A 13,268-nucleotide genomic window follows, 5' to 3' on the forward strand; every position below is an offset into this window, starting at 1 on the left:
TTTGCTAGTGGCGCGCCACAGTAAAACATTTTTCCCAGGGGTGCCCGATGCCTAAAAAAGGTTTGGAAACACTGTTCTAGCTAATAAACAGATCAATATAAAATCCAACAAATTTCATATTATCACAAGTTGTTCTTCTTTTCTTTTAACTTCTCACTTAGTAAAACATAAAACTGTAGAGAAAAATGTTTAACTATATATGCAATTTTAAAAACGCCTTTATGATAGAAATTGCTTGTTTTAGTCTCCATATTGATCTACTCCAGTGTTGCTCTGTGTGCCTAACATGTCTTATATGGAATAAGGAACACCACACTGTCTATGCAGCCAGTTTATATTCACAGCTTTGGGAACACTTCATACTTACTCCTGAAGCTGTGCAAAATGTCTGGAGATATTCCTGCATGATGCATAAAGGATGTTTATTTCACTCCCTATATATATATTCCTGTGTGCAGCAATACATGAAGAGAGGAGGCCTTATAGCAAAGATCATAGAGGACCTCATTAGGCTCTGTCTGACATCTCTCATCTGCTGCCTAGGTAGCGTAACTTGATGTACCTGCACTTCTACACTGCAGCCTTGCTAGGACAGTAAAAACATTTAAGCCGCCATGTACAGATGTTGCGATGTTTAACTTAAGTGTGATAACTTCTTGCAACATATTACCGTATCTTATCTGAAGGCATTGAAAAGCTATTGTTACCTTGTTTTAACACTACAGAATCACCAGTAAATCAGTTGAAAGGGTAACTAAACTGTTGCAGATGAAGCCCCATTTACATGCAAAGATGATCGCTCAAAAGTTGTTCAAAAGAAAACTTGAATGACAGTTTGAGTGATCATTTTGCATAAACTACTAATGGGCACTAATGCCCATTAGTAGCTTATTAGCTTCATTTGCATGTAAATGAGGCTCCCTTTGCTGTATGCAGATAACAGCTGGAGGTCTGCTATCTGCATACAGCTCCATTGTTCTCCTGCAGGACAGCAGCTGAAAACAATGTTATCAGCGCTCCCGTGGAGAATCACAAGGTGTGGTCCCTGCTATCAGCTGGCCAGCCGAACAATGTTTTTTTATGCTGAACTAAAAATCATCGTTCGGCCGAAAAGCAAACGATGGTAACTAGAGATGAGCGAGTATACTCGGAAAAGGCAATTGCTCGAGCGAGCATTGCCTTTATCGAGTACCTGCCCGCTCGAGACTGAAGGTTCGGGTGCCGGCGCGGGGGAGCGGTGAGTAGCGGCAGGCAGCAGGAGGGAGCAGGGGGGAGAGAGGGAGAGAGAGATCTCCCCTCCGTTCCTCCCCGCTCTCCCCCTCAGCTCCCTGCCCGCCGCCAACACCCGAACCTTCAGTCTCGTGCGGGCAGGTACTCGCTAAAGGCAATGCTCGCTCGAGCAATTGCCTTTAGCGAGTATACTCGCTCATCTCTAATGGTAACATTTACATGCAACAATTATCGCTTAAAAGACATAGTTTGAACGCATTTTGAGCAATAATCCTTGTGTGTAAATGGGCCTTTAGGGTGTGTTTACATGTCGCTGATATGCTGCAGATTGTTGTGCAAATCTGCAGCATTTTTAACCCTATCAATGCAATTCAAATTGAAGGATTGAAATCTGCTGGTGATCTGCAACAAAATCCCCTACAAAATATGCAGCAAATCAGTGATGTGTGAATGCACTCTTAAAGTGTTAAGAGTCAAGTTAAACTTTGCTATATCTGTAACCAAAGAGATTGTCAGCAATTTTTCCATAAACAGCATCACTCTTGTCCGTTGGCTGTGCTTGGTATTATAGTTCTTCCCTGGTCAAGTCAATGGGGCCAAGCAGGTAAACCAGATACACACCAGAGCACCAGCGGCAGTACCAGATACATCATGTGTTTAAGAGTGACACTAGTTTTGGGGAAAAATAACTTTTCTTTATTCTGGACCACAATAAAAAAAAGAGTTCTTTATTCCCAAAATTAGTGTCATTCTTAAACACTAAAGTGTAGCGGTAACTTTTGAAAGTTTTAGGTATATATTCATGAAGACATTAAGAGAGAGTCCAGCTGCTGAGACCCCAGCTGATCACTAAACCAGGGGGCAGGAGCGCTCAGCTTAAGACTTTGCCACTTCGTTTGAAAACTATGACTCATTTATCCCTACAGAGATAATATGAACACAATGTAAGTCAAGTCATACATACCTCTTACTCAACTGATCATTATAGTGCGATGCATGATACAAGACATGGGCAGCAGAGGACAGGACAACAATGGCTGTCTTCACGGGAGCTTTGTCTGGAACTTGTGAACTCCATTCTTCTAGTTTACTAAGGACTGAAGATGCAGCTTTGCTAAACACATCTACAAAGCAAGTCCTTATGTTCTGCAGTGAATCAGATGTGCACGCCAAAGCCAGCGGGAACAGTTTGTCAAATTCTTCCATGACATCAAAGCAAAACTGGGGTAAAGACATTTATTTAATTGGTGATGTATTTGTGCTACAATATGGGCTATGATTGTATAATGCAGCAGACAGCAATAGTGATTACAGAAAAACTTCATATTGACATTAACCCTTTGCAATCCAATTTTGGATTCAGGGTTTCCTAGGGGGCTCTCTCTTTCTGCCATTATACAATGGCGCCGTCTGCTGGCTAGAGCCAGTACTGCAGTATGAAACATGCTGGAGAGGCCCCCGACAACAGAGCAGCCAGAATTATACAGTAATAATACCCTGCCGAACGTCTTCCGACATCGGAGCTGTACAGGCTTCAATCAGAATGTCTTCAGATGTCAGACAGTGGATTGGAAAGGGTTAATATCAGATTATTCCTCTATACCGCAACTATAGGGCACAGTTGATAACTCTACCACTGCCTGTTCCTTTATGCCCTATGTTCAAAACTGCTCAGATATATAACGGATGTATAGTATAAAATGTAAGCAGTTTAAGTCCTCGCTCTCTGTAAATACATTAATTTTGCACATAAGCCCTTTAAACATGACCTGTCACCACCTCTTCCCCTTTGAATTAGACATCAAGGGCTGTACAGGTCCTATAAACAATCCTTGGCTTACACTCTTTAATTTTACAACTTCTTTTCTAAGGGAGGCACTAATAGTATAAACTAAACTGCAAGCTTTAAGGAGTCTATAAAAGTCAAAAGAAAAAACTCATGCTCCTACTGTATTGCGCCAGACTAGTATGCTATAACAAACAAATTACCCTTTGCCGGTTCACAAGAGTTTACTTTAATTGGTGGTTTGACAGAAATTGTGTTTAATCTGTTCCTACTTGTACCAGAATTTACCTTTGCAACTTTTTTGGGCCTCTGTTTTTCCCAAATGGATCCATAGTGCTCATAGGCCTTTGAGATGTCGGCAAGGTCCATTTCGGATTTTCCTATAGCAGACAGTGCTGCATCATCTCTTTGCAGAACACAATTGGTCAGTATTTCCAATTCACTGCTTATACTATGTGACAGGAAAACTGATAGTTCTTTAAGGTTGTTCCTCCAACCAAATTTCAAGGTAGGCTATAATACAAATCATACAAAATTAAGATGAAAAGATCAACTCAATGGACATATGTCATTTTGAAGCACAACATGGTTTCAATGTGTGCAGTAGCAGTTTGCTGAAACAGTATGTCAGTGGCAGGTGATAGTCTTTAGAACAATCCCTAGTCTGGGCACTGCTTTCCTACTACAAAACGAAATAATTCTACATTATATATGGAGAGATTCCCAATATGTAGCTCACTACTGTTATGGCTTGCCATCTGTGTTGGATCAGGACTAGGGTGACATCACTGCGTCAGCCCGGTCCCACATGATTCTGACACTGATGCATGCTAAGCGTCATTATGGTGTTGGACGCCAACATAAGCACTTCTCTGCTGGTGAGTGGATGGATTAGTAAACTAGGAGGTGTGTGTCCCAGCTGGGCCAATCAGTGTGTTTTGTTCAGGCTCCTCCTCACTGATGACACTGGTTATACTTCTAGTCTGAAGATGTTTCTGGTCAAGTCTGCAGCTCTTGTCCTGTTCTACAGTCAGATAAGTCTGTTTGGTATTAAAGGGGTTGTCTCGCGAAATCAAGTGGGGTTATACACTTCTGTATGGCCATATTAATGCACTTTGTAATATACATCGTGCATTAAATATGAGCCATACAGAAGTTATTCACTTACCTGCTCCGTTGCTAGCATCCCTGTCGCCATGGTTCCGTCTAATTTCAGTGTCTTCTTGCTTTTTTAGACGCGCTTGCGCAGATAGATCTTCTCCCTTCGGCTCGGAAGCATCGGTGTTTTGGCTCTGCCCCCTTGTACGCGTCATCGCGTAGCTCCGCCCCATGATGTGTGCCGGTTCCAGCCTCCTGATTGGCTGAAATCGGCACGTGACGGGGGTGGAGCCACGCGATGATGCGTACAAGGGGGCGGAGCCAAAGCGCAGATGCTTCCGAGCCGAGCCGAAGGAAGAAGATCTATCTGCGCAAGCGCGTCTAAAAAAGCAAGAAGACACTGAAATTAGACGGAACCATGGCGACGGGGACGCTAGCAACGGAGCAGGTAAGTGAATAACTTCTGTATGGCTCATATTTAATGCACGATGTATATTACAAAGTGCATTAATATGGCCATACAGAAGTGTGTAACCCCACTTGATTTCGCGAGACAACCCCTTTAAGGATATTCGGGGTGTTGTAACACCATTCTCCTGACTTGTTTCGGTTTCAGCATTGGTATTTCATCTGTTTCATTGCACACTTGTTCAACATCTATACTGCATATATTATTTATTGTAGTAAACATTATCCCAGTTTCCATCTAGGGAGAGTCAGGGTTGCCCCAGGTTTCTTAAATAGGGTTGCCCTTATCAGAGAGAGTGCTTCATGTTTAATTAGAGTATCATTGCATTAGAAGGTTAGGATCAGATTTCTAATTCCCCCACTTTCTGGTTTTGTTTTAAATATATTCTGTTCTCCACATTAGTATATTATACTTACATTGGCCTTTTTAGAACAACAAATTATGTCTGATCCGGACAAGGTTTTTTGCATCCAGCTCGAATATAACACTTACTATACAAGCACTGGATCAGTTTTGGCATATCAAAGATGAAAATATTCGTTGCGCCCTACATGATCTAGTGTTAGGTTAGGCCATCAAAGGAATTACAAGAATTAGCCAATTTTTTTATATGTCTGATGTAAGCTTCGGTCCAGATTTCAAATTAAATTCAGCCGCTAATGTTGCCAGTCCACTATTCACAACTAAAGCACATTTCTTCATACTGGTTTAATATGCCTGATCTTGAAGGATCCAAGATTATCTATCAATTGCTCTTGGCAATATCCCTCTGTATACTCAAAGGCGCTACAAGATCCGAAATTTCCTGTTCTGGTAAATGTACTTGAATGAAAATTTTCCACTTCCTAAAAAAAATTCTGTTTTTCTTTGTGGCATAGTGTTTACAGCCTGACCGTTTCCATCAAATGTCGCATTTGCACAACCAATTCTGAAATTGCTGGGATTTGGGAATTCAATCATTTCTGCATTCTACATCTTTTAACCACTAGAAGTACAAGATGTACTGACCTTGGAATCCTCTACTTGGGCAGTGTTTTATTGAGCTCTATGGTTATACATACAATTGTCTAACAGTTAGCTACTACCGAGATCTAACTCTAAAAACCTAGAGTATTTTGCCTATTTCGGCATTACCATTTCTTTCATCAGCAAGGAGCTCTCATCCAGAATAATGTTTTCTCCAGTACTTTCCTCATTGGAATCCATTCTCCGACTTCCTGAACACAAAAAAGGTAGACCGATAATTTGGGTATATTGCAATTGTAGTAATTCTGTAGAAAATTTACAATATTGAAGATGGCTATACACCTTAGATAGCGGCCGGCTGAATGTTCATTCGGCTGACAGCTATTCCTTCCAACCCTATAGAGTGTGCTGTGTTTATAATGAGAAGAGGGAAAGACGTCACCTCCAGGCATTGCTTATCTTCCTCGAAAAAAAAAAGCATCTGCCATCGGAGGAGAGTCATGGTACCCCATACAAATTACATGGTCAGCTGATTCTATTGAAATCCGTGTGTTTGGTCAACATTCATCTAATATGTATGGCCACCTTTAGTCATACATCTCTAAATGATACTATGGTATACTCTGTTGTTGCACTCTTGTGTGGTTTTGTACATTGTGTATTCTGTGCTTTATGAAGGCTTGAATAGAAATGCAGTTTTATCTGTTAATATTTTCATTTTTAAGCACAAGATATTGTCCTTATCACTAGGCTGACATCAAAATCCATGTTGGAATTTCAGCAATAATCAGAACCGATAAAAGTATTGCTAAAAATAAGTTATATAGGATTCGGCAATCACGTGTTCTCGCAGCCCCTTTTTCTAGCAGGTTTTTGATCACACCTACTATGGCAGCTAACACAAATAGAAAACTTCTAATCCCTTATCAAATCCTTAGTGAAAATTTAAGATGCTGGCAGGCAAGAAGTACCTGGATTTTTATCTCTGCAAGCAGTATGAGATTATTCTCAAAATTCATTTGTAGGACAAAGATACAGAGACCTTTCTGTCTTGACAATGTGAAAGCAGCAATAACACTTTTTTCCCCTTTTTCTTATCATTAGAGGTTATCTCTTGGGAAGCAATTGCCTTCTTAACAGGTTCTTTTAATCCAACCTCAGTAGAGACCTTTATTAAGTTTTTAAAGAACACTGAAAGCTCTAAACAGGCAATATGACTGCCATGATTCTATATTCTCTGTTCATTTGTCATGACTTTTTACAATGGGGAAAATGTTACCAGTGATAAAAGGGCAGAAAGAGCAAGGCTGCCTCTGCCTATCCCTTGGTACCTCTTGGAAAAAATCCTTCTATTATATAACAATTCCTTTCACCTAAGGAAGATTAAGAAAAGCAGGTTCTACTTAAAACACCATGTCTACGTCTTTGTTCTAAAACATAGATAAAAGTGAACCTATGTCTTTACTTCAGTCTAGAACAATGCAGTAGGAAAATGAACAAAAAACCATTGCTCACATTTCTTCAGATCACAAAAGTATAACTATCCTTCATTATCGCAGCTGACATTTTATATTCCCCCCCCCCTCGTAATTTGATGTCTAATGAAAAAAAAAAATCACAGTAGAACAATTTAAAGTCTACATTATATATATATATATATATATATATATATATACATATACATACATACATACACACACACATATATATATACACATATATATATATATATATATATATATACATACACACACACATATATATACACACACTATATATATATATATATATATATATATATATGACATAGGTTGTCATTGCCAATAATGTTTCCTATGAAGAGATCAAAATGAACCCCATTGGCGAGCCTATTTTTTTGGTTTAAGGACGATTGTTATCATGGCATTGCAAGAGCCATAACTCATTGACATAGCCATGTGAGAGCTTGTTATGTTTGGGGACAAGTTGTACTTATTAGGTACATATACTGTTTTGTAAAACTTTTCTAACATTTGTGGCGGGGGGGGGGGGGGGGAGGGAGGAAAAACCCCTCAGAAATTCCACAATTCCTTTTGTGTTTTGTTTTTATGGTGTTCACCATTCAGTAAAAATAATAGGATAACTTTCTTAATCTGGATCTGGACGATTACTATGATACCAAGTTGATATACATTTTTATAAATATTTACTGCTTTTGCAGATAAAAAACACCACATTTTTAAAGAAAAACAATTGAATTTGCATTCTAAGATTGATAACTTTGTTATTTTTCCATCAACAGTGCTATATCAGGTCTTTTTTTATGCGAGAAGAGTTGTAGTTTTATTGGTGCCAGTTTGAGGTACATGTGACTTTTGGATTGCTTTTTATTTTTTTTTTAAACTCGTTTTATTGAAAATTAAATAGCATACAGAAACTTACAATCGCAGGAAGGTGCAGCACGTAGATAATACACATCACTGTATAATTAGGTTGGTATAAAAGTTCAGTCAATGCAGTACAACATAAATAACACATTAATTCTGTAAAACCTGATCAGTCACACAGAAGCCAAATCTCCGAGGCCACAGGTCTCGCTCCAGAACATGTATCCACTATGGGGCACGTCTGAGCTCCAGAATGGATGAAGCCATTAATTGTGGTGAATATAACGTGAGGGGGGAATCGCACCACAGACCCCACACTTTATCAAATTTCTCAGGACACTTGCGTCCCTTGTAGACTATATAATTATATGGCACCACCGAATTGACCAGCTTCCTCCACATTGAGAGTGAGGGGTTCTTACGATCCATCCACCGCAATGCAATCGTTTTTCTAGCAAGGAACAAAGATTCCCTCAGAAAAATCTTTTTATGGTGTTGCCAGCTTTCTTCATCTAGTATTCCAAATAAGCAGATCTCTGGGCTCGGTGGAACAGGGACTTCCACAAGTTCAGAGAGGAAACCTGTGACCTCCCCCTAGAAACCTTCAATAACAGGACACTCCCACATCATGTGCCAAAAATCTGAATATTCGCAGGAACACCTAATGCAGTTTGTAGACTGTATTCTGCCCATTTTGTACAATCTCGCTGGAGTGAGATAGCACTGATACACTATATACAGCTGGATCATTTTATTATTGGCTGCTGGGGATACATATAGAGGAGATTCCAGGAACGTATCGTCTGTTAGTGTCGGTATCAGTGTCCTCCATTTTGTTAGGGCAGAGGGTATATCCTGAGAGGCTCGTATTGAGATGAGGTGGGAGTATAGTGCCGATATGAGGCCCCGGGGGCCTTGGGAGCGAAGGATGCCTATTAAGGGGTAATGAGAAATAGCAGGTCTGGGTGGCGGGAACTGCGCCTCTAAAGCGTGTCTGACCTGGAGAAATCTATAAAAATGGGAACGGGGCAGATCATATTTATTTTGTAGCTGCTCAAATGAGGACAGGGTGTTCTGTGGATAGAGGTCTGCCAGGGTCCGGATGCCATATTGTTCCCAAATGTGGGCGTCCTCCAGTCGGAGTAATTCTGGGAGCCCATGATTACGCCAAAGGGGAGTGTCAGCTATTATGTCCATAAAATTGCCAATTGACTTGGCCTGCCGCCAGACCTGAGAGGCCAACCTATGAATTGGTAGCATTTTGCCTGTTAGGGTAGAAGGAGATTCCAGCAGGGGCCACAATCTAGGGATTTTAAGATAATGTGCCAGATGCGCCTCAGAGTTGGGGAGAGGGTCATCACTCAGCCAGCTTCTCAAGTGAATTAGCTGGCCTGCCACATAGTAAATGAACAAATCTGGCAGGGCAGCGCCCGCGTCTTGCTTCGGCCTCTGAAGCGTAGAGATTCGTAGTTTGGGGCGGGAATTTCCCCAAATAAAGGAAGACATCAGGGACTGCATGGATTTAAAGAAGCGGGACGGGATATGCAGCGACGCATGCTGCATTATGTATAAGCATTTTGGTAATACTATTAGTTTGATAAGATTGATTCGCCCCGCTACCGAGAGCGGTAGGGAGCCCCATATTTTAAACTTAGACCTGAATAAATCTATGAGGGGGTATACATTTAGCTCTAGAGACTTTCCCACATCATTGGTTATCTGTAACCCCAAGTATTTAAACTGGTTTGAGATCCGGAGGCCGCAAAGTGAGTCAATATCGCCCAGACGACTCTCACGAGAAACAGGCATCAGGGCTGATTTAGTCCAGTTGATTTGAAGGCCCGAGAATTCACCAAAAGTATTAATAAGATTTATCACATGGGGGAGGGTTGCCTCAGGGTCCGCCAAGAAAAGCAAGAGATCATCGGCATATAAAGCCACTCGATCTTCCCTATCCCCCACTGTGACACCCCTGTATAACTGGGTTTCTCGTAGAATCATTGCCAACGGCTCAAAGGCCAGGGCAAATAGTATGGGGGAAAGGGGACACCCCTGTCTAGTTCCTCTATGTAGTCGGAAGTAGGGAGAACAGGATCCATTAATGGAAATAGCTGCTAGGGGGGATTTGTACAGAAGAGTGATCCAGCGTATAAAAGTCTCGCCGAAACCAAATCTCCGTAAAACTTGGAAGAGAAAGGGCCATTCAATGGAATCGAATGCCTTTGCTGCATCTAAGGAGGCCAAGGCCCAATCCTCTTCTCTGGCCGCCCCTATCTGCGTCACCACTTGGGCCCTCCTCAAATTCTCTCTAGTGGATTTTCCGGGCATAAATCCAGTTTGATCCGGGTGGATTAAATCCAGTATTATGGTATTGAGACGATTAGCCAGCATTTTAGTTAGGAGTTTGTAATCAGTATTAAGTAGGGAAATTGGCCTGTAGGAACCACAGTCTAGGGGATCTTTATCCGGTTTTAGAATTAATACTATTGTTGCTTCGTAGAAGGATGGAGGGAGATCTCCGTTCTCATAGGCCGCATTGTATGTTGCAAGTAATGTAGGGAGCAATATGTCTTGGTATTTGGCATATACCTCAATTGGAATGCCATCAGGGCCTGGCGATCTACCGTTGGACATTCCCGAAAGCGCTTCCGTTAATTCAGTCAGGGTAAAGGGCGCATCCATAAATGCTTGTTGGTCCTGTGTGAGTGTCGGGAATGTAGGCTTATTTAGGAAATTGTTCAGGGTGTCCTGAGAATGCTGGAATTTGGTGTTGTACAACTCAGTGTAGAACTGTTGAAATCGCATCCCAATCTGATCCCCGTCAATAAGGACTTCTCCGGAATCAGATTTGATACGTAGTATAGAGGGAGACGCTGAATTCTGATGGACTAACAGAGCCAGCCAGCTGCTGGATTGATTACCTTGTTCATAATATTTTTGCTTAGCAAAGAAAGTAGACCTACGGGCCTTCTCCTGCAGATATATGAGATATTGTCTTCCCTGACTCAACCACCTTGTTCTATTGTCATCTGAGGGGTCTGCGACATAAGTCGCTTCCAATTTGGAATATTCGGATGCCATCTCCTGCTCACATCGGGAAGTATTGCGTTTAATAAATGATATAGAGGAGCGAAGGCAGCCTCTGAGAAAGGCCTTAAGGGTCTCCCAGAGTAGTGCCGGGTCAGTATCAGGGCTATTTATTTCAAGAAAGGTGGCAAGCTGGTCGGGAATACGATCGTGTGGGTCAAATAGACTTAGCCAGAAGGGATGTATTCTCCAACCATGTCTATTAGTCTTACTATTTGCTATAGCAAATTCAGCCCAAAGGGGAGAATGGTCCGACACATCCCTAGGAAGGTATTGTACTTTCGCTACTGTTGAACAAGCACGGGCGTTACCGAAAATGTAATCAATGCGTGACAGAGAGTTGCTGCCGGCTGAGTGGCACGAAAACTCCCGATCCGCTAGATGTTTAGCTCTCCAAACCTCCTGCCAGCCTACCTCCTGAGAAAATGTAGTTAGTGTTGTAGGGTGTGGGTTAATAGAAATTGGCAGAGTAGTGCTAAATTTATCTAATGTTGTGTCAAGCAACATGTTAAAATCACCCATACAGACAACAGCAGCGTTTGGGAACTGAGCCGCAAACTGGGCTGCCTGATGAAGGACAGTCAGGTTTGCCGGTGGCGGCAGGTAGACCCCAAGGATAACATATGGATTTGACTCAACCCAGGCCTGTATAAAGACATATCTCCCCTCAGGGTCTCTCAGGGTCCGACCAGGCTCCCATCTAAGTCGCTTGTGTATCAGGATGGATACTCCCCTGGAGTATGAAGTGTGGGTAGCGTGGATGGACCACTGGACCCAGGGCTTACGCAACCATGATATAGACTCTGGAGTCAGATGGGTCTCCTGGAGACATGTAATATGCGGGTTACAGCGCCTCACTTGTGAGAAAACCATAGAGCGTTTTCTGGGAGAGCCCAGCCCCCGGACATTCCAGGACAGCATAGTGAAATTAGACATTAATATTATACTTTACATGTAGTAGTAGGATAATCCCTAAGTTAAAGGAGGTGGACCCCCAGTAGTGGCCCAGGAGCATCCCAACCTCTACAAATCCCCTCCAATCACATATCCATACATTGTGCTGCACCAATCCTTGCAAAACTTGAAAAAAAACATAACTAAACGTTATAAACCAAACTTGAAGTTGCATGTGTGCCCGATTACTTAGAATGAGGAGAACATTGGTATTTAGTTCATGCAACATAGTAAATATAGGGGGAGAGAGTGCACCTTTCAGATGGCAATATATAGGGCACAATCTCGCATTTCGCACCAAACATAAAGTCCGTGGATCCCGGAAAACATATATAACCGTTATAATGATAATTCCCTGAGGCGTGGGAGAAGAAGTCGCAAAAGGTCTCTGTCACGTAGTACTGCCCAGTCCACACAGGGTAGGGGAACAGAAGGGAGTTGAAGGTGTTAAATACGAGGTAGAGAGGGCAGACTTCCGACAGGGTCACAACACTTAGGTTACCAGTTCTTGAACTCCTGGAGCTCCAGGTCAACGTCTGGGCGATCCCGGGAGTCGCTCCAACCAGGTCTCAGCCTCCGCAGGTGTAGAGAAGAAGATAGTGCGGTCGCCATGAATGACTCGCAGACGGGCAGGATACATCATGGAATACTGGATAGCAGCTTCTCTCAGCCGACGCTTGACGTTGACAAAGGATGCCCTCGTTTTTTGAAGAGTGGCCGAGAAGTCGGGAAAAATGGAGACGGTGGTGTTGTTGAATTTAAGTGCCCCTTTACGTCTAGCAGCTTGTAGGGCGGCGTCTCTGTCCCTGCTACTGAGTAATCGTGCCAGCATGGGTCGCGGTGGGGCACCCGGAGGTGGGGGCCGAGATGGAACTCTATGTGCCCGTTCAATGGCGAAGGCCGAAGAAAAGGCCGCCTCTGGAAGAAGGTCTTTCAGCCACCCCTCCATAAACGCACACGGGTTTTGTCCCTCAACACGCTCCGGCAGGCCTAAGATTCGAAGATTGTTTCTTCTTAGTCTGTTTTCGAGGTCATCAGCTCGTTGAGACCATAGACCGGCCATCTTCTCCACTTCGGTCAATTTAGCTGGTATTGGAGTTAGAGTATCTTCCACCTGTGAGATGCGGGCCTCAGTCTCTCCGACTCGCTCCCAAAGATTCTGCATATCCTGTCGTAGGAGGCCCACGTCAATTTTAACTTCCTCAATTTTGCTCGTTAATGAGGTAGTAGAACCTTTAATGGCATCTAGCAGTTGGGCCGTAACTTGCCGTAGTGTAGGTTCCGAGTCAGAGGGTAGAAGCGTGCTAGAGCC

The 13,268-nt window shown here is 42.6% G+C and overlaps 1 protein-coding gene across 4 annotated transcripts in view; it reads right to left on the reverse strand.

Annotated features, from left to right (window-relative positions):
* KIAA0825 (KIAA0825 ortholog) overlaps positions 1-13,268 on the reverse strand; it is a 379,136-nt gene that overhangs the window by 293,742 nt on the left and 72,126 nt on the right. For all 4 annotated transcript variants that reach the window (XM_066602996.1, XM_066602997.1, XM_066602995.1 and 1 more), the window contains exons 6-8: positions 5,718-5,800; positions 3,305-3,529; positions 2,195-2,451 (exon numbers count right to left, since the gene is read on the reverse strand). In XM_066602996.1, the coding sequence (XP_066459093.1) occupies positions 2,195-2,451; positions 3,305-3,529; positions 5,718-5,800 (565 nt within the window). The remainder of the gene's footprint in view (positions 1-2,194; positions 2,452-3,304; positions 3,530-5,717; positions 5,801-13,268) is intronic.

This window comes from Eleutherodactylus coqui, chromosome 5, assembly GCF_035609145.1.
Source record: "Eleutherodactylus coqui strain aEleCoq1 chromosome 5, aEleCoq1.hap1, whole genome shotgun sequence".
Classification (NCBI taxonomy): Eukaryota; Metazoa; Chordata; class Amphibia; order Anura; family Eleutherodactylidae; genus Eleutherodactylus; species Eleutherodactylus coqui.